The sequence below is a fragment of the Rhineura floridana genome, chromosome 10 (genome assembly GCF_030035675.1).
Source record: "Rhineura floridana isolate rRhiFlo1 chromosome 10, rRhiFlo1.hap2, whole genome shotgun sequence".
Classification (NCBI taxonomy): Eukaryota; Metazoa; Chordata; class Lepidosauria; order Squamata; family Rhineuridae; genus Rhineura; species Rhineura floridana.
This window is the reverse complement of record NC_084489.1, coordinates 45063919-45091803: the sequence shown is the minus strand read 5'-3', so window position 1 is coordinate 45091803 and position 27885 is coordinate 45063919. Positions and strand designations below refer to the sequence as shown.

At 44.5% G+C, this 27885-nt stretch overlaps 1 protein-coding gene across 4 annotated transcripts in view; it reads right to left on the bottom strand.

Annotated features, from left to right (window-relative positions):
* Positions 1 to 3360: 3360 nt before the first annotated feature.
* SOSTDC1 (sclerostin domain containing 1) overlaps positions 3361 to 27885 on the bottom strand; it is a 75616-nt gene continuing 51091 nt past the window's right edge. For 2 of the 4 annotated variants that reach the window (XM_061586812.1, XM_061586815.1), the window contains 2 exons: positions 8320 to 10280; positions 3361 to 4435 (listed from right to left, as the gene is read on the bottom strand). In XM_061586812.1, the coding sequence (XP_061442796.1) occupies positions 4020 to 4435; positions 8320 to 8515 (612 nt within the window). In that variant the 5' untranslated portion in view covers positions 8516 to 10280 and the 3' untranslated portion in view covers positions 3361 to 4019. Of the gene's footprint in view, positions 4436 to 8319; positions 10281 to 12236; positions 12413 to 27885 lie in introns of all 4 variants that reach the window. The other 2 variants (XM_061586813.1, XM_061586814.1) reach the window with 2 other exon arrangements.

The following is a 27885-nucleotide window of genomic DNA, read 5'->3' as shown; positions in this document are numbered from 1 at the left end:
TGGCTGAGAGCCAGAAGACTTAGAGCTAGTGATGCTAACTCTTGAAAGACAATGTTCTAGTAGCTGGGCAAAGGCTAATGAATAATCAAGGGGCAGAACCAAGTGGTAAAGGGTGGAGCCTACCAATCATGCTGTCCGTCTAAGCTGCAAGGCTATTCCACGTGTTTACAGGACCCTTGCCATCAAGAAATACCGTCTACACTTAAAAGCAAGTCCACACAGATCAAACCTAACACAATCCAGAAAAAAGGTGTTACATATGCAACACAATATAACAGATAAGCAGCCACAGATTGCATGTCAAATATAGCACTCAGCCAGAAGGCGGGTGCCTTCTTGGCCAACAGCCATCAGTACAACTTCATGAGCAGGTGCTGGGTACTCATGAAAACACTGCCTCTTCCACTTGAGCTTTCCTTCCCCAGTACTTAGGCAAGTGCAAAAATAAAAACAAGTAAATGACTGGAGACAGGGAAGTGCAGATGCCCCAAACTGAGTAGGGTGACTGTTTATTGGTTGGTTGGCAGCTCTATCATAATAACTTGGGCAGTTCCCAGCTATGCCTAAGCCTTTGCCCAAGTATTTGTGTACAGATGATTTTACAGATAACTGGTCTTGAGCATCTCTAGAACCTAACCATAAAGCAATCTAGTATTCAAGCATTGTTTAGTTGCTTGATTTGCCTATGTCGATAAAGAATATTTTCCCTGGTTCATTGCAACAGTGCTGGAGTGGGGGTGTTAACTGCTTTTGCAGGATGTTTTTCCGTCCCCCCCCTCTTGTGTTTGCAATGAATGTGACTTGAGACATAATTGGATGGACTGCTTGGATGCAAAATGAATCATGTTCTTTCATTCAGCATGAACTGGCACAAGACATTCTGCCCACATGAGGCTGGGCCACTACAGGCCTCCTCCTTTTGTTTTTCCCCAGCTGTGGTGGCCAGCAGCCTCAGTGTGTTGAGGCTCTCCAGAGCTTCTCCCTTGACAATGCTTCACTCTGACAAAAGGCCCCTAACAAATGTTTGTGCTGTCTGGAGCAATACACTGATGGCGAGGAGGCTCTGAAGAGGCTGCTGTAGTTTAAGATTAGGTAATCTGTTAGACCTTAAAAAATCAGCAGAAACTTCATAGGGACAATGGTCAGTAGAATGTACATCAGGGCTGGTCGTACCTCAGATTTGCAGGATCACTTCATTTATTTATTTTTGCAAAAATCCTGAGTTCTATAGACTGCTGCCATGTGCAAAATAGTGGCTTGAAAGGTGGGTATATATGTAGGCCTAAACTACATTACATTAAAAGCATTTTAAAGCATTTCTAACTTGTTTAGAACTGAGTATGTCTAGAGAACAAGGGAGGGGAAACTGGCCCTCTAGATGTTGTTGGACTGCAACTCCGGTAATCCCTATCATTGGCTGGGTCTGATGGGTGTTGGAGTCCAACATCTGGAAAGGCACAGGTCCCCACTCTTGCTCCAGAAAAAGCAGCTCGAAGGGGGTCCAATCTAGATTGAGACTGCAGAGGGGAGGGAGGTTTAACAATTACCCCTGGTGTCATTTTCCCATCAAAAAAATACCTCTCACAGCTGGTAGTTGGAGGACAATGGCAGCCTGGGAGATAATATTGGTGGGAGAGTGGCATAGGAGGAAGTGTTAGACTCCTTTCTCCCTGTGCCATGGTATAACTCCTGATACATATGGCTGCCCACCAGGGATGCTTTTCTAAAGAAAGATGTGGCCATTTCTAAGCATATTATTTACTCTTTGAACATATGCCTTAGCTCATAGAATGAAGGAATATGCTTACCCTAGGATTCCCCACTCTACCCCCCATCATACAACTGAACTCACAGTCCTTCTACTCAAAAATCCACTCCTGGCTTTTCTCCCAAGCTTTTCTTCATTTCAGAACCCTAACATGGAGGTTAGGGAGCCTTTTAGTTGTTGCTATTTTTGAACAAGTGAGTTAGAAACTCTTGGTGATCTACTACCACCCATCCAGAGATCAACCAATAGATCCCTGCTGTACACCATGGCAAATGATGCCTATTTTATAGTGCCATCTTCAACCTCTTAAAAACAGTTTGCCTCCAGCCACTCATTGCACTTTGCACTGGTATCACCCCATGAACCCTCTTCAGAGGCATTCCACCTCACACCTTTGCATGATGGGGGAAAGCTCTCAGGATCTGCTTCCTCTATTTCCGCTCCTGCAGCCTTCCATATGTAGGGGGCTCACCATTTGTACTTGTGCAAGTTTCCCTCACAATGCAAAAGCCTGTACTTCTGGGCTTCTCAATCACACAGAGAGCCTTCATGAGTAGAGCAAGGTCCCTGCTGTAGACATTCAGTCTCCAACAGTGGATGGCTGTGGAAGCAACGATGGTGACAAGATAAAGGGAGTAGGGCCAGGAAGCACACCCTGCTCCTTGAAGCAATGCTTATTATGCAGGAAGTGTGTGTGGAGGCGGATATGCATGAATTGGGCTATGATATATTTATGTACTGTGGCTTGCTACATGTCAGGCAGTATTCTGCATGCCAATACAGTAGGGCCCCACTCATACGATGGGTTACATTCCATACCCCCACCTAAAAGCGAAACCCACTGAAAAGCGGAACTCTGTCAATAAACAAAGTAAAAGTGGAACAAGCGCTGTATGAGTGGGGCCTTACTCTAACTACTCTAACTGAAAGCCGCCATATTAGCAAAACATCAAAAAGCGGGCCGCCGAAAAGGGGGGCCCTACTGTATGTCTCCTCCACAAACATCTGGTGGTACTTTGAGCAGTACCACTAGGTGTGATGAGGCTGCCCTTTCCACACTGGGCTTACTGCGGCTTACCTGAATGGGATCAGGGCAGGACAAGGCAGTGGCAAGACTGAGGCTGAACAGATGCACCAGTAAAATCAATCTGGTGCTCCCACGGGCATCCACACAGCCACAACCTCCCAGCCACTGTGCCCCGCTCAAGCCCCATCTAGGTAAGCTGCAGTAATGCAAGAAGATGGGTCCACAACTCTGCCCCACCACACAAGCTACGACTGGGTGTGAGAAAAGTGATTAGATCAACATGCCAACCCAGAGAACCCTAATGTGCTCTGCCACACAGCTGTAGTCCTTTTCTGCTTCTTCTGCCATTGGTGCGTTATTCTATCATACCATATAAAACCAACGACATAACACTGTTGTTGATTTTTTTTATTAAAAATGGATGAAACTGCTATGAAGTAAGTTCTACCTTTTTGACTGCACATATAAAAAAATACAAATGTCTTTTACAATGTATTTACAAAACATTTTCAATGTTTCAACTTAACGTGAGTTGAAAATTAAAACAAACTACAAAGGTTAAAATATCTATTTTACATTATCTACAAAATGTATATTCTAGTCTGACCAAGAATTGTAGGAAAATACTTTGATGCATGGGAAACAAGGTGAGACATAAAGCGTGCATCTTAAAAAGCAGAAAACATATTCAAGATCATTAAATAGTTACATTGACAAATAAATAGCTTTTGTTCAAATTTACTTTTCAAGCTGCTGTCATGTGCATTTTGTTTTTGTTTACAAATTTGTCGATACAGGTATTTGTGTTGAAGAAAATGATCAGCATGCACAATGTCTCGCTGGAGTGAAATTCAAATCATTTATTTCCTTTTTAATGAGATGGATTAAATACTTGATCTAGAACTTGTGCCCATAAAAACACACCACAGCAGCTCTCTGCAATATAAAATTCATTGAATGTCCATGTCCACAACTCTTTGTTTCCAGTAAAAAGAAGAAAGCAAAGTTCATGAAGCTGCAGGCTTGGAGCCCATCTTGAAAACATGGATGCCAACACACACAAAGTCCTTATGCACAGAATGCCCTTTTGAGTTTGGTCAAAGCCACAAGTATATGTACACCCAGCTGAGAAGCAACAATGACATTAGGGTTTTTGTTAGGCAGTGATATCTGTAAAGCAGGCAATTATTGATAAGTTCAATTTTAAAGATGTATGGCTGAGTTCTAACTTGTGGGATGCTTTATGGATTTGCTGTTCCGTTTCCTCTCTTTATGATGTTGGACTGGCTTTGTTTGAGATGCTCCTTCAATGTTATGGCTGGATTCATTGTGTTGCCGAGTGTATCTCTTGCACTTACAAGCTGTAACAACAGTTACTTTGTAGGTTCTTGTACTTCCATCTTGACACTGCAGCTGAATCCTTTGGGTGCGAGTTTTATCGTTGACACATCGCCACTCCTGTGAGCTCCTTCTGCTCCAGTACTTGGATCCATAACCTCCTCCAATCCAGTTAGGCAGCACTGGCAGAGGTAGGCACTCCCCAGCACATACCAGCTCTTTCAGAGGGTTTATACTGGTACATTGGCCATCAGAAATGTATTTGGTGGATCTCAGTTCACGGCAACCAACTTGAACATGACCTGTCAAAGGCACAGAACATTGAGATCAATGCTCAAATTCCAATCACATTTATTTCTTGCATCATAATAGATTACAAGGCCATGGTACCCATGTTTACCTGTCCTTCGTGCGCTACACTATGTAGATGATGTAATATACATCATCCACTTCCACACTTTACATTCCCCTTGTTCCTGCAAGGAGAAGCTGCAGTCAGCTTATCCATATGAATAACAGCTCATGCGAGGCTTACTTGTGCAAGGATTCACAGAAGATTGTCTTGGCTACTTCTGTGATAACAAGATATTTCCAATCTCCAAAATAGCCACTATAACTTTCCTTGATTTCCACACATTACACATTACACTGCCATTTTTTGCGTACACCTACAGTGACCACAGTAGCTGGCACCAAATCTTTTTTGAGGAAGAGAAATAATATAAGCAGGGCTTCCTTTCAAGCCAGCGTAGTGCATTCAACTTGCTTAAGAACCAAAGAAGAGCCTGCTGGATCAGGCTGGTGGCCCATCTAGTCCAGCATCCTGTTTTCACAGTGGCCAAGTAGATGCCTATGGGAAGCCCGCAAGCAGGACCTGAGCACAAGAGCACTCTCCCATTGTGCAGTTTCCAGCAACTGATATTCAGAAGCATCCTGTCTCCAGCCGTGGAATGGTGAAGGGAAGGTGGGGCATGCTTCTCTACCATATAGAGACTGGATGAATGTATGAACCGGGGCAGAGATAAGGTAAATTATTGGTTCGTTTGCAGTTAATGGACATTTTCTGGATGCCCTGGGTGGTTTGGAATAATATTTTCCCACTATAATCTACTTCTGTAACTCAGTGGAGGTCAGGTACTGATAACTGGCTTCTACTTGTCACTCTGGTCCAAGAATGGGGAACCTTCGGCCCTTCAGATGTTGTTGGACTTCAGCTCCCATCAGCCCCAGCTAGCCTGGCCAATAGTCAAGGTTGACAGGAGTTCTAGTCCAGCAATGCCTGGAGGGCTGTAAGCTCCCCATCCCTGCTCTGGTCCAAATGAGACAGACTGAAGCTGTCATGGACCATTTCTGCACCATACATCTATTCCACTTTAAACATTAATGGCTTCTCCCAAAGAATCCAAGGAAGTATAGTTTGTGACGGGTGTTGAGTGTTGTCGGGAGACACCTATTCCCCACAAAGAGCTACAGTTTTTGGAGTTCTCTAGGAAGAGGGATTGACTGTTAAACCACTCTGACAATTGTAGCTCTGTGAGGAGAACAGGAGTCTCCTAACAACTCCCAGCACTCTTCACAAACTACAATTCCGAGGAGTCTTTGGGGGAAGCCGTGGCTTTTTAAAGTGGAATAAATGTATGGTGTGAATGTGGCCTTGTACTAATGCAGGTCTAAAAGTGAATGGGACTGCACCAGAGCAGGTAGGTTGTTAATTGCAGCTGATCTGTATATTAGCTGCCTCAGCTGCTGATGCTATCAAAAGTAATTTTGTGTGAAAGGCTCCCTTTCATCTGCCTGACTTTCAAGAAAACATCGTCACGGATCTTGATCCAAGATGGATATGCTCCAAGATGTTACGTATTAGTTTAGTATGAACATTTATGTGTGTTGCTTGAGCAGTTTAGGAAATTAATATGCTGGATTTAAATAATACCAATAAAAACCCTTAATGTATGCATAAAACCCCATCCTAGCTCTGAGGAAGATTCTTAGAAAACTGTATTCTGTATGGGGGGGGGAGGACACAGTTTTCTTCAAGCAATAGTATTACAGCATTGCAACACTGTAGGTACCCTTTCCTAAAACAGGTAATACTGCAAAACCTGAGGCGATATTTTTTTAAGGCAACTGACATTGTACCAAGGTGCTGAACTAGCCGCAAATACAGGCAAGTTTGTGCCTGCTTAAATCTGTAGATATACCCTCAGTGAAGTAAGTACAATTCCTTATTTTAATAATTACCCTTTGAAATGAACACACACCATGAATTTCAACACACACCTTTCACTCTTAAGCTTTCTCCTTTTAAAGTAAATGTTATCATGGAAACCGTGTTATGTTATTCAGGAGCAATGCAAAGAACAGAATTAAAGCTAATGAGAAAAGTCTCCATGCTCATGTTATCTTGATTTATGGTTGTTTCTTTGATTTCAAGAAGAAACATTTAAAAGACCTTTTTAAAATGCATATACCCTGAGAGAGAGACTTTTTTACAGTCACCTCCTGATGCAGAGAGATCTATATGGAATTGCTGATGGGAGAAGTTTGTCATATATAGGAACCACAGGCCAACTCAGTTTTGCCAAACTTTTTTTTTTTTTTGAGGGGAGTGTTAGGTGAAATCTTGTTGGCTTGTGCACTCCATGTACCTTGGATTTTCCAGCCAACTCCATTCCTCAAGAACCAGCAAGTGTCCATTATGGCACACTCCACAAGGAAGTTCTTTTGTGCATGATGCACCAGTGGGGTTTGCACAAGAGATTTTCTCTGTGGATTGTGTTCAAACTCTGAATTCAAGCACTGTAAAGCTTGAGTTTGCACACGGTGCCAACCAGTCTTGGTTCAGTCCATCAACCAGTTCCATCTCTGCTGTGCAGTTGGCTTTCAGTTACACCAGTGGGGGGGTTGACATTTGTTGCCTGAAGTGCTTACAGCTTCAAAGACTATTCCCCTTAGACTATTTACAGAATAATAGATTCCTGCAGATTGTTGCTTGCCTGAATCATTCTTATACAGGTTTGCATCCTGCACCTGGCTCAGGAATGTACCTGGAAGGAAGTGGTTACTACTTGGTATTGTCTGTCTTTTTTTCATGTCTGCATGCACACTTCTTTAGCTTTTATTTATTCTCCCCCCCCATGGTGACAGTTCGCTGACAACGAATGCCCACCAGGCTGGCTCTGTAATCTTGCAGTGACAAGATATTTCCTGTGTGTTTAAACCATACTTAGCAGAAATGCGGGCAAGCCTTTTTGTTGTTTAAAAAGATGCGGTCATCAACCCTTCCCCCCCCTTTGGAGACAAAGGTGTTCATATTGAACCACCGTGTTTTTCGTATCTTTCAGAGCAGGCTCATGGCTCAACACAGCGAAGAGCTTTTCCTCTGCATCTCATTTTCCAAGCCAAAATCCAATCGGGGGAGGGGGGGAATGTCACATTTTAAAAGGCAAGTTGGAGCAGACATTCCAGGTAGGTTGTGAACCTGTTTGTTTACACTGACTAGAGGAGTTAAGCAGGTAAGTGCTAAATCAGGAAGTAAAAACGAAGTGCTGGAACAAAATCAAAGCCTGGTCGCTGAAGGTAAATGTTAGCTTTGTGAGGCAGTACAGACAAATGAGCTGGCTTGAAAAGCATGCTCTTGCAGAAAGGGAGCTGAGAAAGCATTGTCTCCGCTGGAAGACTTTGTTCCCAACGAAGAAGCTTTATGAGAAATGCACAGGTCATCTCCAGTTGCCCCTGAGAGTTGGCATTTGGAAAAAGCAGAACTACACAGGGGGCGAGGGAGGGGGAAAGCAGGCACTTCGCTTTTTCTCGATTTCATAATCCGCCTTTTGCTCCATGTTCGGATCTCGTCAGCGCAAGACCGAGGAGAACGAGAGAACTCCCAAACGCAAACGCCTGAATCTAATTCTAAGCTAATGAAAAGCCTGCCACATTTTTGGCTAAGGGAAGCCATTCATATTTTTTAGAGAAAGATTAGAACATTCGGGGAGCCCCCACCCCCTTGAGACGGAGTTCTCAAGAATAAAAGGGGCACCTCTTTAATGACGATCAGAATTCAACTTCTGAAACATCCTATGGTGTGTGTTTTAAAAAAAGGAGGGGACTAAAACCGTACTTGATGGGGACAACTAATGAAGCGCATCTGTAGTCAACAGCGGGAAAGGCTACAGCTCGAAAGACTTACTGCTGCGGTCGAATTCAGGGTGCCTGCCTCCGTTTCTGGCTTGATTCAAGGTACTGTTGTGGCCGGAGCTGGCTGGGATGGGTTTGACAACGTGCGAATACAGGATCTCGGTAGCATCGTTCTTGAAAGCCCAGCAGCTCTTCAGGAGCAAGCAGGCGAGCAGGAAGCCGGAGACCTGGAGAGCAGGGAGGATCATGGCTAGCTCAAGCTGTGCGCCTGGTGAATCCTCGCTCTTCTTCTGGCTGCTGCTCTGGCTGCCTTTTCTGCAACTGTGCAAATCCTCCCAAAGTCTTGCTTTATATAGTCCCTGAGGCTTGGCACTCCTTCAGGTGTAAACTTGGGGAGAGCTTCGGGATGGCAACACAGGCGAGAAGAGGGTGGGATCCCCTGCAAACAGCCAGGAGTCTGTTACCAATAGAAGGCTGCAGCAAAGGAGGGGCTAAACATCACTAACGGCAAGATTCCTAGCTGAGGCTTTTGAGGGGGGGGGGGGAGAAAGAGAATCTATGAACTGTTCAGTAGCAGTCGAGAGACTGCAGAGTGCGCAAGTTGGCTTGCCATTTCCTGTCCTCTGCGTCTTTGGTTCCCCTTCCTCCCTCCCTCCGGGGTGAGTCCTTGCTGTCGGTAGAGATCTTTCTGCATAGTCTTTTCATGCAAGCAAAGTTGTTGGCCCCTCTTCTACTAATGTGTGTGTGGGGAGAGAGAGAGAGAGAGAAGAGAGACAAGGAGAAATGGAATTTGTCATTGACCTGGAGGATGCAACATTTTCCTCAACACTAGGGAGAAGAGAAACAAAACAAAACAATCCTGTTAAGGGCAAGAGCGTGTTTGGAAGGGGAGAAGCCTACAGCCAGCTATATATGTACCAGGAATTATTTAAGGATTGCCTGGAGAAAGATTTTAATAATGTGGCTTTGATCAGCACAAAGCTTTCTTAAAGCAACGTTTGTGTTAGAGGGACTCCTCTCTCCTTGATATGCAGCGTGTTAAAAATGCTCTGCTGTACTTCTCTGACACTACTGAGGAGAAGTCATTTCTCTGGGGTCCCCAAATATATGGGCATTCTTTGCACCAAAAAAGTTTCTTCAGACAGCATTCTGCAGCTCACATGGCCCAAGTTAGCCTCATGAAACCCAATGGGAATGCTCTAGCATAAGTGGCGCATAACTTGAAGCTTTAACTTCATGAGTCATCTATGCTTCTTTGAAGAATGTTAAAGTATATTTTACGTGTTGAGTAACAATAAGCTGTTTTTGCAAAGCAGGGAGGGAAATATTATTTTGGCCTGTAGTGTTTTGTTGATATCTTACTTCTGGATATTGAGCATTCACCCCAGATTCATCTTCCTGTGATACTGGTGCAAAGGCCATGTTTGAATGCCATACTAGTCTGGTAACCATGGTTAAGCAAATTAATTTGTGAATGAAGCTCCCACTTTACTCCTCCCTCCACTGGGGAGACCAAGCATGCAGTGGCTGGCTTAGTGTTTTGTCTGAACCATAGTTTGCTTGCTCAGAAGTTTGTGACTTCCCGATTGTGGTTTGTCGGGAGAAACATACCATGGGTGCTGGTTCAGATTGAGAGCCCCTCCAGATAGTCTTTTTGCTTGCGTTCATGGTTATTTGGGATCATGATGGTATTGGGGCAATTATACACAATCCTGCTGTTGGTGCCTGCAAAAGTTTCAGGGCAAACACACTGCTTTGTCCAATCAGTGCATGTCCTGTAGCTTCCTGTTTGAAATCCTGTAACTTTGCATGCCACAATTGTTCCAAGTGTTTTGTTTTGTCTGGTTTTTGTTGCACTGTAGCGCAAGAGTGCCCAGTCTAGATGGCAGTAATGTGGTAACATTGGGGAAGCATTGCAGAAAAACTAATAAAGCAGAATGATGCATGGAAGGTCCAGTATAAATCTACCATGAATACACTTTTATTGAGTCGATGACATGTTGCAGAAGACATCTGTAAAAAACAAACAAAACCATGAGACTGGGGTGGGGGCATTATGCTAAGCCACCTACTCTGTGGTTTGTTTTCCCCACTGCAGGGAGGAGCAAATGAGGAGTGCTTGAGCTGCAGGCACTAACCATTTGGCTTAGCCATGGTTTGCAGCTTAGTATTGCTTCTGAGTACAGCCAATATCAATGTAATTTCAGACTTGGTGCTATTCCACTTGAGTAGCTGCTGGTACATCCTATCCCAAACATTTCTGTATTGGCAGCAAGACCCTCCATAGAAGGGTATAAGGCCTGTGACAAATCACATTGTATGGTACCCACATTGCTTTCATCTCTTCACCCACCCTTCCTGATCTACATGGCGATGGTGGTGGCCTCTCCTCTGACTTTCCCCAGCTTCCTTTTTCTTGATATTGTTTTGTTACTACATTAGCAGCAGCGGCATCTCTCCCCCCACCCACCCCACCCACAGTTTACATTTCTCTTTTGCCACTCCTTTAGTGGCAGCAGTAGGACCAGCCAGGTCTTCCATCTCCTGCCTTGCTCTATGAATGGAGAAGACAGAGAGCTTTGTGGGTGGACAGGAGGCAGCAGAGCCAGGCAGCAGGGCTGCAGGCTGTAGCCACTGGTGCCAGGCACAGGGACCCACAAAACACAGGTCACTGTTCTCCTAGGGACAGCCCTGATCTGCAGTTGGCACAATACTAATGTATGTTGGCACAATTCTTCACTCCCCAAGCCATGAACTATAATGGCATTTGTAGCCTGTGCTTCATCCAAGGTAGAATTCCTGATTCATGTGTTAGTAACTTTCCCACAATAGTCTTCACACAAATCCTCTTTCAAGGGGCAAAATGACACATCTCCCTGTCAGTAACTCTACTCATATGCAGGTACCCTAGCCTGTTGTCTCAAGCTGCAGGCTGCGCCATCTACCTGTAAGTATATCTTATTTGCACATAGGTGAACCAACTTGCCAGTTGAAGTTGTAAATATTTTGCACACACATACTTTTAAGTTTGCAAACAGCAGCATAAGAACACATGATGGAAGCAAATATACATATATCTCTGCAGAGCTTTCAGCATCCACATGGCAAATAGACGTTCTGCATTGTTTCTCATAAACATAATCTGTGGTGTTGTGGTAAATGGCCAGTAGAGGGAGCCACTGTCTTCTGTAGCACTGTGAATCGTCAGAAGGCGGCATGGTGGCTAGCTCGCTCATAAACTCAAGGGTCAATAAGGTACCACTTGCTCTTCGCTCTTTCCTGGCTCCCTAATTTGATCAACTTGTTATTAAAGTGCTGACTCAGCTACTGTCTGACTGCCCAACCCTGCTTGAAGTTCTTGCCTCTGCCTTGTGGCTTGACTACCTGTTTCCATCAAGGTTATGTGTCCTGTTTTAAAGCCTGCTTGAATGCAAGCACCTTAAATTTATGGGTTGAACTAACTCAACAGGTGGATGGCTCTCCAAAGGAAGCACTAAATGGAATGAATGGCATAGCGGAGTGGAGTCACTGCTAACAGAGGTAGAGCACCTGCTTTACATGCAGAAGATCCAGGATAGAGCTGGGAAAGACTCCTATCTGAAATCCTGGAGAGCCACTGCCAGCCAGTGTAGACTGAGCTAGATTAGGGATGAGGAACATGTGACCCTTCAGGTACTGCTGGACTACAACTCTCACCAGTCCCAGTCAGCATGATTAATGGTCAAGGATGATGGGAGCTGTAGTCCAACAAGTATCTGAAGGACCACAAGTTCCCCATCCTTGAATCAGATGAACCACTGGTCTGACTCAGCATAAGGCACTTCATGAGTTCCGATTTACCCTCTGCTATGAGAGCAAAATTATAGCACAGGCTTCTTGCATTAAAAGCTTAACTAGACCACACACACATACACAAACGAGTTAAGAAGAAAAACAGTGTCTACACCCAACCGTAGTTTACTAACATACATGTTTGTGTAGCCTTGGTTGTCTGATGTAGAGTTTAATCCAATTCTGTCCAATCATGTCAATAGATTTGACTGGATGTGGCTTCCCCAAGGTTTTCACCTCTGTCATTTCAGTTAATGAGAATGATGCCCTTCACATCAGCTGTGGAAGCTCAAGCACAACCCAGGTGGCAGATTCTTTAGGAGAGGCAGAGAAATAGCATGAGGTGTTGAAAAACAGAACCCAGGAGTCTTGGCAGGTATACATGGGGAGCGCTTGATCAGAACCTGCCTGCATGATAACTGGCCACACCCTTTTCTGGAATAGCAAGAATGTGGCAGGGTGGAACTGAGGTGTATTAGCAGTGCTTCTGTGCGGAAAAGCTTGATCAGTCTTTGGCAGTCTTGTGTCTAGCCACAGCTAGGTGATCAGTTCTCCGCTTTTATACACATCCAATTTCACCCGCAAAAAAAAATATTACAGACATGATGAAATCTATTTTGCTTTTAAAAAGCAATTATAAAGTAAAGCTGCTTGGTATTAAACTATTAATCAAGGCATGTTCAGTGAGGAAGCTGCTGTAGCAGAAATATTGTATAAAACTCACCCCAAATGCACTTCCTTTGTGTCTGTATGTGTTCCCTTTTTCTCTGCAGTATGTAATGGAGAACATAAAAGCCTCATTGAAGTGAATGTGTTTTGTCCAATAAATGGCAATGGCAACACGCTGGGGATGCTTCCAGTCTCGTTTCTGAAGTGGAATTGATGAATTGTGTATTCTCTTTTTATTCTGCTTTACATTTCCACAATGGTGGCTGCGTGCATGGCATACTTTAAAAGCACATTTCAAACATATGACTTTCCCCAAAGAATCTTGGGAACTGTAGTTTACCCTTCCAGGTGCTACAATTCCCAGCATGATTCTTTGGGGGAATTCATGTGTTTTAAATGTGCTTTAAATGTATGGTGTGACCATGAATGCATTCTGTGTAGCAGTAAACTCTGAAGTGCAGATGCTGTTCATGACAACCCTCTTTGCCACCCATGCCCCCTTCTAAGACTATGGAAATGGAAATGGACTGCCTTCAAGTCAATGAATAGGGTTTTCATGGTAAGCGGTATTCAGAGGGGGTTTACCATTGCCTCCCTCTGAGGCCAGTCCTCCCCAGCTGACTAGGGCCTGCTCAGCTTGCCACAGCTGCACAAGCCAGCCCCTTCCTTGTCCGCAACTGCCAGCTGGGGGCAACTGGGCTGCTTGGGACTATGCAGCTTGCCCACGGCTGCACAGGTGGCAGGGCACGTAACCCCTGAGCCACTCACTGTGGGGGTGATCTTTAGCTGGCCCTTGACACCCAGGAGACATGAGCGGGGATTTGAACTCACAGACTCTGGACTCCCAGCCAGACTCTCCTCCCCACTGTGCTATACCAATACCACACAAAAAACCAAATCTTTGACAAATGCAGACATTATGGCTTCAGCGCAAAGACAACTTTTCATTTTCCAGCCCTGCTTTGCTTTAATCCAGCCTGAAGAATTATTCTGGTGGCCTCAAAAGCTTGCTCTTGTGTGACATTTTGGTTGGACTCATAATAAAAGGACTTTGGAGTTTTCAGAACAAAAGTGGCAGCTTGACCCTTGGCCAGCAGTGGTCAGTGGGGTGCGGCAGCAGGTGCTTCTGACCTCCTATCACCAGCATCACTGAAGTTTACCAGGAGGGTGAGAGGCAAGGTGGTGGTCAGGTTGACGTGGTGCAAATGCACCAGCAGAGCAAATCTGGTGCTCCAACCACTGTGTTTCTTACTGTGACAGCCTCACCACCACCACCACCCTCCCCGTCCCTGTAAGCTGCAGCAATGCTGATGATGGGAGGACAGGGAAGCACCACTGGTTTGCTACTGCCCTTAGCCATGCATATTGATATAACCTACCTCTTCCTCTCCTTAGAGTATTTGGTGGGTTTCTCTCTGGTGCACTTAGTTGTCTGGCATGTAGACCCCCAAATATTACATCATTGTCCCAACTGTGGTGCTTTGTCCCTGCCTGTTCCTGCTCTGCTACCCTACTACATTTCTGATTTTTTTAAAATGGAGAACTGTGCATAGGTAGTTTTCTGCACCTTTCAATTCCTTCCATGATTCAATTCAATTCCATGACTCTATGAATACTGGAAATTCTCCCATCCCACAACATACTTGACTCCAGGGAAGGGTTGCCAGTGCCCCGCTTTGAACAGCGCTCCTTCAATTCCAATATCAACAAGTGCAGCTGCTCTTATCTCTGTATCAATGCAACTAGAATAGTCAAACCTGCCAAACTACTCCCTTCAACAGAGCAGTTAAAGGCACAGGAGCCCAGTCTGGGTCACAAGTTGGCAGATTTATCCAGAGCAATGCCCCTGAGTGATAGGAAGATAGGAAGCTGCTTTATACTGATTCAGACCATTTATTTATTTATTATTTAATTTATATCCCGCCCTTCCTCCCAGAAGGAGCCCAAGGCAGCAAACAAAAACACTAAAAACACTCTAAAACATTTTAAAAACATGTTAAAACAAAACATCTTTAAAACATATTATAACATCTAACTAGCTTTAAAAACATCTTAAAAAGCTATTCCAACACTGATGCAGCCTAGGATAGCATCTCTAATTAATAGGCTTGTTGAAAGAGGAAGGTCTTCAGTAGGCGCAGAAAAGATAACAGAGATGGTGCCTGTCTAATACTGAAGGGCAGGGAATTCCAAAGGGTAGCTGCCAAAACTCTAAAGGTCTGCTTCCTGTGTTGTGTGGAACAGACCTCCTGATAAGATGGTATCTGCAGGAGGCCTTCACTTGGAGAGCACAGTGATCAACTGGGTATATAAAGGGTAAGACGGTCTTTCAGGTATCCTGGTCCCAAGCTGCATAGAGCTTTGTACATCAAAACCAGAACTTTGAACTTGGCCTGGTAGCAAATGGGCAGCCAGTGCAATTCTTTCAGCAGCAGGGTAACATGTTGCCAATACCCTGCCCCAGTGAGCAGTCATGCCGCTGGACCAACATCAAGGGCAGCTCCACATAGAGTGCATTATAGTAATCCAGCCTGGAAGTTACCAATGCATGGGCAAACAGTGGTCAGGCTATCCCAGTCCAGAAACGGCCACAGGTATTTTACCAGCTGAAGCTGTAAAAGGCCACTGAGGTCACCTGGATCCAGGAGCACCCCAGACTACATATTCAGAGGCAATATGACTCCATCCAAAGCACGCAATTGGCCAATTATCTGAAATTGGGAACCACCAACCCACAACACCTCCATCTTATTAGGATTCAGACTCAGTTTAATGGCCTTCATACAGCCCACCACCGAATCCAGGCACTGATCCAGGGCTTGCATTGCCCCTCCCAATTTAGATGTTACAGAGAAATAGAGCTGAGTATCATCAGCATACTGCTGACACCTCACCCCAAATCTCTTGATGACCACTCCCAAGGGGTTCATATATATGTTGAACAGTACTGGGGACAAGGTGGTATCCTGCGGCACTTCACAGCACAACTGCCAGGAGACAGAAAGACAATTACCCAATGCTATCTGAAAACGATCCTGGAGATAGGATTAGAACCATAGTAAAACAGTGCTTCTGATACCCATCTCACCAAGTTGGCTCAGAAGGATACCATGGTCAATGGTATCAAAAGCCATTGAGAGATCAAGTAAGAATAACAGGGTCACACTCCATCTGTTCTCCTGAGAAAGGTCATCCATTAGGATGACCAAGGCTGATTTAGTCCCATAACCAGACTTGAACCCAGATTGGAATGGGTCAATATAATCTGTTTCATCCAAGAGTACTTAACAATTGCTGTGTCACAATTCTCTCAATCACCTTCCCTAAAAAGGGAGTATTTCTGACCGGTGGTAGTTGTCACAGACCAATTAGTCCAGGGTGGGCTTTTTCAGGAGCAGTCAGATCACTGCCTCTTTCAGGGTGGCTGGGACCACTGCCTCCCACAAAGACCCATTAACCACACCCTGGATACACTTGGTCATACCCCCTCAGCAAGCTTTAATAAGCCAAGAAAGGCAAGGGTTGAGAGTATATGTTGCTGGCTGCATTGTTTCAAATAGCTTGTCCGTGTCATCAGGCAGCATCAACTGAAACCATTCCCAAGAAGTTGCAGCAGACATCACACTGGACACCTCACTGGGAACTACAGTTGATGTGGATGGGGCATCAAGACTGCTACGTAGGTGAGCAACTTTACCCGCAAAGTGCCTTGCAAACAATTCACAGTGGGCCTCCAAAGGGTCTAAAACTCCATTTCCTGGAGTTCATGTCAACAGACAATACAAAAAAGCTGCACTAGACGGCTGCTTGAGGGTGTGATAGAGGCAAAGAAGTGGGCCTTCTTCACCGCCCTCACCGCCACACAGTAGACATGGTTATGATGTTTTACTCGTGCCCAATCAGCCTCACAGCATGTCATTCACCACTTGTGTTCTAGCTGTCATCCAGCCTGTTTCATTGCCCTTTGTTCACTGGTGTACAAAGGTGCAAACCGGGCTCCACAATGCTAGAGAGGCAATCGGGGGCAATCATGTCAAGAGCCCAATGCGTCTCGTCGTTCCACAGCTTGACAAGGGCTTTAACAGGGTTACCTGCTCTATCTACTGGAAACTCCCCCACAGCATTCAGGAATCCAGTGGATTCCATTAGTCTCCAGGGGTGGACCATTTCAATCTGTCCACCATTGATCCATTAAGCTCTGTATTGAGCCTGGCATCTCCAGGCAGGACTCAGAGAGAACCCAGTCTGAAGCCAACAGCAGTCAATGTAGACAATACTGAACTAGATGAGCCAATGGTCTGACTCCATATAAGACAGCTTCCCATCTTCTTATGTCTATCAAACAAATGAAATGCTGCTGCTCTCCATAGGGATGAAATAAAAAAGGGCTATGTTGGATTTCTGTCTAAGAGAAGCTAGAATCATTTTTGAGCTTAAAGACTACCAATTCAGAGACTGATTCTTCAGGATCCATTTAAACCCAGAACTTTATATATAAATTTTCCTTTTGTAATACTTCAGTGAGATGTTTCTCTGTAAAATAAAACTAAAGTTAGACTTTTCAAATACACGACTTCCATCAGAATTTTTATTCTGATTGAAGGATATTTGAGACCTACAATTGGAATCACTTTTCTAATAATTAACAACCATAAATGTGCTTACAGTGCAATCCTATATATGTCTACTTAGAAATTATCCATTGTTTTCAATGGGTATTCTCCCAGTTAAATGTGTTCTACAGAATAAGCTTCATGGTCACAATGGGACTTGCTTTCAAGTAAATATATATAGGATTGTGCTGTTAGGCTAACATGTATATACAACTTAGCACATCAAATATTACATCATGTTTACAAAGCCTCATTGACTCAGAACTGTTTCAAAATGGTTAGTGAATTAATTGAATGAATTTTGGTTGACTGATTGATTCAATTAACCTATGATTGCACATGAGTAAAAAATAATTGTTTGGATTATTGTAGCATGTGTCATTTTAGAATAGGGACTGCCTCTTTTAAAATGGTGGGCAGTTTTTTTATATAAATACTTGTATTTTTAAAATCTGCTGCCCAATTAATCAGGACACCTTTGTAGTTGATAACAATTTTTGAAAACTGATTAATCAAACAAATTAAGGCTGTGCACACACAAGTTGCCAACAGCAAAGTGTTTCCATTGGTCACACCTGGAGGGGGAACGGGTTGATCTGCCGATCAATTGCGAAATCTCTTTAAAGCAATTTTTTTTTAAAAAGCACTCAGGCTGATCCCACCAAGTCTTACAGTAAAAAGGCATTTGACTAGCATCGTGTGCCCCCATTTTCAGAAAAAAGAACCAGCAGAACAGTAAGTGTGTCTCTACTCTCAATATTGCAGCTGCAATTCTGGGACTGCCGTCAAGTCAATCCCGACTTATGGCAACCCTACAAATAGGGTTTTCATGGTAAGTGGTATTCAGAGGTGGTTTACCATTGCCTTCCTCTGAGGCTGAGGCAGTGACTCGTCCAAGGTCACCCAGTGAGCTTCATGGTTGTGTGGGTAGTCCAGCACCTTAACCACTACACCACACTGGCTCTACTCCATAATAATATCCAGCACTCCTGCAAAAGGCAAGGCAAGCCACATGAGTGGTGGAATGGGGGAATGCAAGAGTCCCCATTTACACTCCAGAAGAAAGAGCCTCATATTGCAGGGAGGAAAGATTTTCAGCGGCAGCCAGGAACATAAGTCTAGGAACAGGACATGCAAGAGAATGAGGAGACTTAATTCCTGGATTGGGATTCTTTTTTAATTCTTGGACTGGGGAAGTGGGATTTTCAGTTGCAGCAATAAATGTATATATGCTTGCAGAATGTAACCTGTATTTATTTACAAGTAAGACATTATTCTTGACAAAAAAATTCCTGTATATTATAAATTGTGAATGTAGGAGACTATTCAGTTTGGGATTGTTGAATGCTAAACTAAAACCAACCAACCAACCAACCAACCAACCAACCAACCAACCAACCAACCAACCAACCAAATAAAATCAATTCCTCTGTGGTGAAAATCTGTAATTTCAATCTGCATCTTGCAAATTTATGAAATTGTCCAAGCCAAGCTTATTTTTACAATGATCCCCTTCCATAAAGATTACTCTTGGTTTAATGTTTTTCATCTGCTCAGTATATTTTATGGATATTTGCTCCTAGAATTTTCTCTGAGGTTCTTCAGGAGATTTTAAAATGGTTTGTTTTGTGTTAGGATGTGTTAGGTAGTCTAGACAAGCATAAAATGATCTTGGTAGATTGGCTCACCTTTTGTTAAAACACTGCAATCTGGAAGTATTTCTGAGTGATCATCTGGCTCCTGGATTCTAAATTACATTTCTTTGCTCTCTGTCTTTGATCAGAAGACTGTCAGCATCTCTTTAATGAAGGCTTTGCCAAACTGCTCAGGTTCCTTTATGATTTCCTGATGGAGTTACTGCGACATTTTGTCAATTGGTTGTTTCTGTCCCAGTCTACAGCTACTCTTCCTATAAAATAGGGCTCCTTGATTAATTAGTATTGGCCATGGGAAGCATAAGGCCTTTGAATTCTATATTGCCTTCATATTTGCCCCCAGGTAAAAATATTGATATTGATCTATAAAGACCCTGTCCTCTTGGAACCCTGCCTGACAGATCTTCTATCCCAGTGGTATCATGGCAACAGCTGACATTGTCTATTTCCTCAAAGATTTGCTTACTTTGGGATCTGGAGGTGCATTCTTTCCCTCAGAGTCCTATTGGTCTGTCAAGAGTTGGAAGAGCGGCAAACAGGAGGAGATTCATCACTTTCTTGTCAGATTGTGAGGAAGGTAATCAACTTTTATCTCCAGGTAAACTGAATCTCTTTTGTGTTTGTATATTGAATTTAATATTTGGTGACTGGGTAGTAGAAAAACTGCACAAGCTGGCAAAGTGGAGCAGTTAAGAGCAATTGAGGTTCACCTTAAGAGCAGTTAAGAGTAATTATGACCTAAAAGTCCCTAGCTCATATATCAACTCACTGGGTGGCCTTACACAAGCCACTGTCTCATACCTTTAGTCCAATCTATAATATGTGGATGATCACAATGCCCTAAGGGTTTCTGGGCTAATTTATGTGAAACAGTTTGAGCACTTTGGGAAAATGCTAAATAAATACTTAACTGATCTATTAGAAAACTCTGTCACTGGAAACAGCTTAAAAATACACCTGAACTCAAAGGACGAGACAAAATATCAAGAGTAGGCCAAACTGGATGATACCTTTTCTTCATCTGGCCCATAAAAAGGGTGGGCAGTGCAAACACACCTGCTTTCCCTATTCACCTGGTATGCCTACCTCACTTTGTATGTCCCAAGACTTTTATGTAGATTAGAGGTGGGGAATTGCATCCAGTAGGGAACTAAATCCTTATTTCCCCCGCAACACATGGGCCAAAAATGGCAGATGGGTGGGGCTGCCCACCTGTTCATCACCTGACATCACAGGGACATCAGATGGCCCAGTTTTGCCCGCATGGCTTGATTTCAAGGCACAAAGCTGGGCTTTTGCAAGCACTGCAATCAGCTGATCATTGGGGCTTGCAAATCGCTGTGCATGGGGCTGATTAGGCCAGAGGACTGGAAGCTCCCCACCACCAAAGTAGATGTCTGAATATGACATACATACATAAAAACCAACATGTGTAGGCTAATTCTACACTGTCAATATCCTGGCAAAAATCCTGTAATTATCTGTGCAATTTAGGCCTACACATATCACACATTGGATTTTACATGCACGGGCCATATTTAAATATTACAGCCCTGCATGGGAGTCTGGGGACATTGGAGTCTTAATATGTTGGAGGTGAACCACATGCATCTGGTGGGTATGGAGGGCATACTCTTGCTCCTATGCATGTGTATGAGCTAGGTTAAGAAGAGGTATCAGCGGATCTATCCCAGTATTTGACATCTCTCCAGAGGCTGTGAACACACCAATCACCAGATCAAAGCATTTCCATTAGCCACACCTGGAGGGGGAATGGGTTGATCTGCCAATCAGTTGCAAAATCTCTTTGAAGCTAATTTTTTTTAAAAACACACTCAAGCTGGTCCTACCAGGTTTTACAGTAAAAAAGGGGTGGGGTTGACTAGTGTTGTGTGCCCATGTTTTCAAAAGAGAGAGGTGGAGACATGCTAGAACCAGCACAACGGTGAGTGTGTTTCTACCCTAATCTTAGCTTCCAGAGTTCCTAGAGATTTACCGGAGTCTCCAGTATCTTAAGTATCCAAGGAGTTTGGGAGTGGGTAAGGGAGTTGGTGTAGTGTGGTGTAGTGGTTAAGGTGTTGGACTATGACATGGGAGACCAGGGTTTGAATCCCCACATGCCATGAAGCTCACTGGGTGACCTTGGGCCAGTCACTGCCTCTCAGCCTTATGAAAACCCTATTCATAGGGTCGCCATAATTCGGAATCGACTTGAAGGCAGTACATACATACATAAGGGACAGCAGAGAACATAGCACTCTAGTAATGGCCTGTGTTAATTAAAACTTCCCCATGCAACTGGATCTAACCAACTGCAGAAAAAGGATTCTGGGCTAGAAGACATCAGTGGGGGCTTCAGCACCTTGGACAGCTGCTTGAAATTTTGGACTAAAACCCGGAGTGGATTCTCCTGCCCAACTGCCATGGAGCTACCAGCCACCACTGGAAGACATTAAATTATTCCAATTTAGTCCAACCCTTTCTCGTGTCATGAAGACAAGGAACCTACTATAATATCTCTATAAGTTCAGTACATAGCTGTAGAGTTAAGAGGGTCCGCAGAAATATTTCTAGGGGATGAAACCACTTCACCCACCATTACATTTAGAATTCCAAGGGAGGCAAGCACACACACACCTCGACACCCTTGTGCATAATTACACCCATAAAAATGCATCCTATAGATGTAATGCACATTTTAGCAGTGCTGGATTGCAGGGGTACTTTCCCTCATTGACTGAGGGATCTACAGGAAAATTGTCAGCATATGATTGTAATACATCTAAATTATTTTACAGTTTGTCAGAATAGTTCATCCTTCTTTCCGCGGAGTTGGTCAGCTGTACTTCTCTAGCCACTAAATGTTGCTTTTTATAACCTCTAGGTATGGAAAGAACATGTACCCCTTCATCTCAGTGAATATATAATAATGCACTGCACAAGTCTTCTAAAGGTCATACAAAAGAATTCCCATCCCATATAACATTATGGCAATTTATAAGTCTGTCAAGATGCTGTCCCTGTTTGTGCCCTAGGCATCAAGATGGTATCTAAAGGGCAAGGTATTTTTCAGAATAAACACCTGTCAACCAGCACAAAGGATCTAGAGGGAAATGGAATATATGCATAGACAAGTATAAATTACTAGATCAGAGGCTTGCCCGTGCAATACTCACTTCCAGTGTACATCAAAAACTTTAAAGGTTTGCCTTCTACAGATAAGGCTGCAGTTGGTGAAGTAGCCAAACTGGTAATAAACATTCCTGGCCACTGATGATACTTGTGCCTCCAAGGAAAATGCTGTGTCTAAGAGCATTTTCAAACTATGGGCGTGGCTCTTTAGAGGGAAATGCAACCCCATCCAAAACTGACCCACATAACTTCTATCTTCTCTGGATTAGGTTTCAGCTTATTGTACTCATCCACCCAAATACTGCCCCGAGACACCTCTTTGGGGTTTCCTTCACCTTCTTGGGATGGAAAAGAGACTTACAGCTACATGTCATTGTCATATCACTATTAGGCCAAATCTACAGTGGACTTCACCCAGTGGTTTAATGTAGATGTTAAGAAGGATGGGGGAACCTCAAGGCATCCTAATACCAAGAAGTGGAACAGACATTCCCCAGCCCCACTTTTGGAATGCTAGCTTCCAGGTAGGACTGGAGCCACTGCAACACTGTGCCCCCAAGTCCCATCCCAGAAAGGCAGTCCAGAAGGAAAAGGCAGTCCAGAAGGAAAAAGGGCAGATCAGGCCCTTGTTGCTACCCCTGCTAGGAGCTTTACCCTGCATTGCAGCCTGTGCCCCATGGCGGTGGCGGCTTTGTTTCCTTGCTGCTCCTGGCGTTTTTGCGGCTGTGTTTATGTTTTTCCATCATCGCTGCTGCGGTTGCTGCTTCCTGTTGGTGGCCTATGTCTTTTGTCACCATTGCCATCTGACTGTTTAGGAGAGATCTTGGAGCCTGCTCCTACGCGCACAGAGTGCGGGACTGCGTTGGTGGGTTGATCTGGTTGAGATGAATGGCTATCACAACCCGGTTCCTGTTTTAAATTGGTGTATGTATGGATGTATAGTTGTACGAGTGTGTGAATGTGTATGAATGTGAATTGGACTGAATTGTATTGTTTTAGTTAATTAATTTGATGTAATTTAATTTAGTTTAATTAATTAATTGAATTGGTTTAATTACTTTAATTTAAATTAGTAAATACTGCTGCTATAGGGTACGGAGGCAGGTCTCCGGACTAATTTTATTAGGGTGGGTGGCCTGCTGATAAGCAGATAGGGATTGAGGCATGTGCAAGCCGGAGAGGGAGGTGGGGGGCCAAGTTATAGGAAGTTTGGGCGACAGGTGCTGGAAGGGTGCTGCTAGCAGACCATGCCGGAATAGGGGAACACGGGACAGATGCATTATATCCATCCCATGTTCCGGGTCTGCTCAGAACCAGATGAAAACTGGGGGACGCAAGGTTCCTACCGACCTTCGACTGCTGTTATGTAATGCCAGGTCTGTGGCTCAGAAAACCTCGCTCATCCATGATATGATCTTGGATGGGCGCGCAGACCTGGCATGTATTACGGAAACTTGGCTGGACGAAGCCTCTGCTCCAATTCTTGAGGCCATGTGTCCGCCAGGTTTTCGTTATGCACAGCAGCCGAGGGTGGGAAGGCGGGGAGGGGGTGTGGCAGTCATCTATCGAGAGTCCTTGGTTTTTGCCAGACCTCCCCTCCACAGGACTCGATTTGTTGATTGTATGTACTGGAGGTTGGGCCCGAAGGGCAGTTTAGGGATCTTGCTGGTGTACCGCCCACCCCGCTGCACGGCAGATTCCCTGGCCGAGGTGCTGGAGGTGGTCTCGGCTGTACGGGCATTGTCCCCAGAGCTGTTAGTTCTGGGTGACTTTAACGTGCATGCCGAGGCCGCTCTCACAGGAGCCCCTCGGGATTTCCTGGAAACCATGGCTTCCTGGGAACTGTACCTAAGTAATACTGGGCCCACCCATGTAGCCGGTCATGCTCTCGACCTAGTATTTGTCCTGGGAGAGGAGAGAAGTGGTCTGAAGTTGGGAGTGATTCTTGCCACTCCTGTGTCATGGTCAGACCACTACCTGGTAAATATGGACTTCTCGTTGCCATGCCCCCTCCGCAGGGGTGAAGGACCTATTAAAATGGTCCGCCCCAGACGCCTGATGGATCCGGATGGATTCCTGACTGCGCTTGGGGAATTGGAACCTGCGGAAGGTTGCCCGGTCGAAACCCTGGTGAAGGAGTGGAACGTGGGGATCACCAGGGCATTAGACCGGGTGGCTCCGAAACGTCCTCTCCCCCTGAATAGAACTCAGCTAGCACCATGGTATACACCGCGATTGCGTAGTCTGAGACAGGAGGTGAGACGACTAGAGCGCCGGTGGCGGAAATCCCGCTCCGAAGATGTCCGGACACAGGTTAGAGCAGCAGTAGCTGCCTACCAAGTGGCAATAAAGGTAGGAAAGAAGGCTTTCTTTGCTGCCTCTATTGCATCTGCGGAGTGTTGTCCCAGGAGGCTGTTCCAGGTGGTCTGAAGCCTGGTCGGTCCAGTTGCTCGGGAACCCTTGGAACAGTCAAAGGCCTCCTGTGACTTATTAGCAAAACACTTCGCCGATAAAATCGAACACTTACGGAGCTCGATCCCATGCGCCGTGGACACAGTGGATGAACCAGAGTTGGCCAGTTGCATGCCGGTAAATTGGGATCGGTTTTGGCTTCTCCCTTCTGAGGAAGTGGACAAGGTGCTTTCATTTGTGAAGCCAACCACTTGTCTTACTGATCCTTGCCCTTCGTGGCTCCGTGAGCTGCAGAGAGAAATTGGGCGAGGGGATCAAAGTGGTGGTAAACGCATCCTTGAAAGAGGGTGTGATGCCATCAGCCTTCAAGGAGGCAATTGTAAAGCCCATCTTAAAGAAGCCCTCCTTGGATCCCCAAGTATTCGATAACTTCCGCCCAATTTCGAATCTACCATTTCTGGGCAAGGTCATTGAGCGAGTGGTGGCCAACCAGTTGTCAGCACACTTGGATGAAACGGATTATTTGGATCCATACCAATCGGGTTTCAGGACTGGTCACGGAACTGAAACAGCCTTGGTCGCTCTGGTAGATGATTTGAGGAGGGCATTAGATAGGGGAGAATCCACCTTTCTTGTCCTCCTCGATCTCTCAGCGGCTTTTGATACTGTCGACCACAGTATCCTTCTGCTTCGCCTGGAGGGATTGGGAATTGGAGGCACTGTATTACAGTGGTTCCATTCCTTTCTCTCCGACAGGTACCAACAGGTAGCGTTGGGGGAGGAGGTATCAGACCCTTGGCCTCTCAATTGTGGTGCGCCACAGGGCTCTATCCTCTCTCCCATGCTATTTAACATCTATATGAAGCCGCTGGGAGCAATCATCAGGAGATTTGGGCTGCAGTGTCATCAATATGCAGATGACACGCAGCTCTATCTCTCGTTTAAATCTTCACCAGAGTTGGCTGTGGAGACCTTGTCCAAGTGCCTGGAATCCGTGAGTGGATGGATGGGAAGGAACAAGCTGAAGTTGAACCCTGATAAGACCGAGGTACTACTTGTGGGGGACAAGAGAAGGTTGGGCAACATTGACCTGAAGTTCAACGGGGTGAGTCTACCCCTAAACGACCAGGTCCGCAGCCTTGGGGTTGTGCTTGATTCCAGGCTGTCCATGGAGGCTCAGATTTCAGCAGTGAGCCGGGCAGCCTGGTACCAACTACACCTCATACGAAGGCTGCAACCCTACCTTCCTGTTCACCAGCTCCCACTAGTGGTACACGCCCTGGTCACCTCTCGTTTGGACTACTGTAATGCGCTCTACGTGGGGTTACCCTTGAAAACGGTCCGGAAATTACAACTGATACAAAATGCGGCGGCTCGACTACTTACGAATAGTCGCCGCCGAGATCACATCACACCAGTGTTGTTCGACCTACACTAGCTACCAGTTGTTTTCCGAGCCCAATTCAAGGTGTTGGTATTGACCTTTAAATCCCTACACGGTTTTGGCCCAGTTTATCTCACGGAGCGCCTTCAACGCCACCAATTATGCCGCCCGACAAGATTGGCCACACAGGGCCTTCTCTCAATCCTGCCAACAAAAACAGCCAGATTGGCGGGTACTAGAGAGAGGGCATTCTCAGTGGCGGCCCCCACTCTTTGGAACTCCCTCCCACAAGATCTCCGGCACGCCTCTTCCCTAAATGTGTTTCGGAAAGCCTTAAAGACCTGGCTCTTTCAGCAGGCCTTTGGGGTATCCGGGGAGGGTTAATTGTTATAATTGTAATGCCTCCTGCCCAGTTTTAATATTGTTGCTGCAGATGTATTGTTTTTATATTGTATTTTTATATTGTATTATTGTATTTTATCAATTGTATTTTAACAATTTTGTAAGTCGCCTAGAGTGGCCATCGGCCAGATAGGCGACGAAGAAATTAAATTTATTATTATTATTATTATTATTTATTACATGGTCAGTGGTATTGAGAGCCACTGAGAAGTTGAGGAGAACCAACAGGGTCACACTCCCCTTGTCCATTTCCCCATACAAATCATCCACCAAAGTAGCCAAGATGGTTTCTGTCCCAAATCAAGGCTGGAAATCAGACTGGAATTGCACTAAATAATCAGTATCCTCCAAGACCCTCTTATGTGTGGATGGTGCCATTTTGGTTACATAAGGATCCATACTCACCACCAAACTTCAGAAATAGAGGAACAATTCTGAGAGAAACTCAAACATTTCACCTCTAGTCAGGTTTCAAAACAAAGACATGTTAAATAAAAAGTGAGACAAGCAACTGCAAAAAGGACACTGATGTTAATTGCTTTACACAGTGTGGTAGCAATGGAATTTGGGCTCCCCCCCCCAAGTAATAAGCCTAGCAAGGAACTTCAAAGCAGAATAAAATGCAGTCTGGAGCATGATAAAAGAACAGGTCCAAAAATGAATATAAAATTGTAATCCACATAAAAATCTTTAGGATTTAAAAGAGTGTTGTTGAACAATAGGCTTGCATAGCTTGAAGGCCTCATAAAGAATACATCAGAGCTGCAAAACAGAAAAATGGACACTTTGTAGAAAATGGCACTCCCATTTTCCTGTGCATGGTTAATCTGTTCCAAACATTTCAGGGATGTAATAGGAACATAAATTTTAATGGCCACAGATACATAATCTCTTCTTCTGTCTCTCAATCTCTCTATCTCTTAACATATTTGCATACAGGTTTGGGTTTCATTTACTTTCTTTCATACCTTACCCTTGGCAGGCTAGATTTGTTCTTCCTAACAGATGTGTTTCTCTATTATAATGAAAAATAATATTTAATCTTCTCGGTCAAGGAAGGAAAACACACAATGCAACATATTATAAGCAATAACACTTTTTTTGTTTTTTTGTTGCAGGACTGCTTCCCACATTCATGTGCATTGGGCATCACTTAATTTCACTACACTGGATTATTATTCTTTACTAGATGACTGGTAGATGCCTGCATGAATTGACTGAAAAGCATGTGGGTGGGATTATACAAAAGTTATATCTGTGATGGCTCATCTACATCTATTTCACATATATAAACCCTTGATGTTGCAATCTGCAAATGATAAATATGCAAGTCTGAACGTTTTTATGTTTGCCACAGTTTCTTTATTGGTAGGTAATTGACACTGCAATCCTATACATATCTAGTCAGAAGTTAACCCCTTTGAGTTCAATGGGATTTATTCCCATGTAAATGTCCATGACAAAGATGGGGAACATGTGGCCCTCCAGATGTTGTTAAAATTGAACTCATATCAGCTCCA